At 62.2% G+C, this 1553-nt stretch overlaps 1 protein-coding gene across 1 annotated transcript; it reads left to right on the forward strand.

The window, feature by feature from the left end:
• Window positions 1-7: 7 nt before the first annotated feature.
• On the forward strand, window positions 8-1548 carry BMP15 (bone morphogenetic protein 15; the record flags this gene model as incomplete). The annotated part of the gene is given in 3 exon segments (XM_009078957.1): window positions 8-249; window positions 251-315; window positions 797-1548. Coding segments are annotated over 3 exon segments (1059 nt in total), but the record flags the coding sequence as incomplete, so codon positions are not given.
• Between the last annotated feature and the right edge of the window lie 5 nt (window positions 1549-1553).

The following is a 1553-nucleotide window of genomic DNA, read 5'->3' on the forward strand; positions in this document are numbered from 1 at the left end:
GGCTTTGCTCTACTCCTTCTCCAGCCTCCTCCTCCTCCTTGCTCTGCCTCATTCCCAGGCTGCAAACCAGTCCCCGCCGCCCCCTAGCTCCCTGCCTGCCATCCCCACCCTGCCCCTCCTGCAGGCCCTGCAAACGCGGGCACCGGGCAGCCCGGCGTGGCGAGCAGGGCCAGCCAGCAGGCAGCCCCTGCGCTACATGCTGAACCTGTACCGGCAAGCTGCTGACCGGGAAGGCCGACCCCGCCGCGGCCAGCCTCGGCACCAACACCATCCGCCTGGTCCAGGCCAGTTCCCACGGGGGTCAGCCCTGGGCAGGTAAGGAGCAGGTGGGCAGCAAGGATGGCATGGGGACTTGGCAAAGCTGGCAGGGTGGGCTTGAGCCCTGAGGAGGTCTTTTGCCTGCCTCCTTCCCTCTTTCTACAGTGTCCTGGCTAGGGCTGCCCTTAGTCATGGGGTTTCCCTCGGCAGGGGACCCAGGCTCTCCCTGCTCCAGGGGTGAGAAAGCAAAAAAGCATTGCTGTCCCAGTGTCCCACTCCCCCCTTCCTATCCTGCCTGATGCTGTGCCAGGCCAATGGTGTTTGTCTAGAGGATGAGAAATGTTCCAGGCTCTTTGTTCTTCACCTCTCCAGCAAGCTATGGTTCACAGCTGCTGTTTGCTCCAACTTTTGCCTTGTGCTGGGGCAGCTAGCTGGTTCCCCTGAGCCATGTGGGACTGTGCCACCCTGGAAGAAAGGGGTGCTGGTGTGGTTCCTGCTATGCCATGCTAAGTGGGCACTGACTACTGCTTCCTTGCAGGTCGCTGGTACGTGCAGCCCCTCATCTACCACTTGGAGGCTCAGCCCGAGGCTGAGCACCTCCTCCGAGCCACTGTGGTCTACCTGCCCGTTCTGTCACTGGCCCACGGTCGCCTCCTCTGTGCTCTGGAGCTGGTGGCCACTGGTGAAGTACCTGGGGTGCTGCTCAGCCCTGCCACCCACCCGCGCCGTGGCTGGGCCGAAGTTGACATCACCCCTTACCTGGTGCTGGGGAACAGCAGCGTGGAGAGCCTAGCACTGCGGCATCTCTGTGTGCGTGCTGGCCGAGCAGGGAGCCACGATGCGCCAGTGGCACCTAGCCACCCTTTCGTCCTCCTCTACCTTAATGACACTCAGGCAGGGCTGGCACTTCCAGCAGCAGGACCCCAGCGGCACCGGCGTGACACAGGGACATTGGCTCATGACCTGCCGGACTACCTGCGGGAGCATGGAGGGGAGAAGAGTGACTGTTCCCTGCGCCCCTTCCCTGTCAGCTTTGCACAGCTGGGCTGGGACCACTGGATCATTGCTCCTCATCGCTACAACCCGCGCTACTGCAAGGGTGCCTGTCCCCACCTGCTCCGCTATGACTACCATGCACCCAATCACGCTGTGGTGCAGAGCTTTGTTCATCAGCTGGTGGATGCCAATGTGCCCCGGCCCTCCTGTGTGCCGTACCGTTACAGCCCCATCAGTGTCCTCATGATCGAGCGCAACGGAGGCATTCTCTACAAGGAGTATGATAACATGATCGCGGA

Source organism: Acanthisitta chloris, unplaced genomic scaffold, assembly GCF_000695815.1.
Source record: "Acanthisitta chloris isolate BGI_N310 unplaced genomic scaffold, ASM69581v1 scaffold23777, whole genome shotgun sequence".
Taxonomy (NCBI): domain Eukaryota; kingdom Metazoa; phylum Chordata; class Aves; order Passeriformes; family Acanthisittidae; genus Acanthisitta; species Acanthisitta chloris.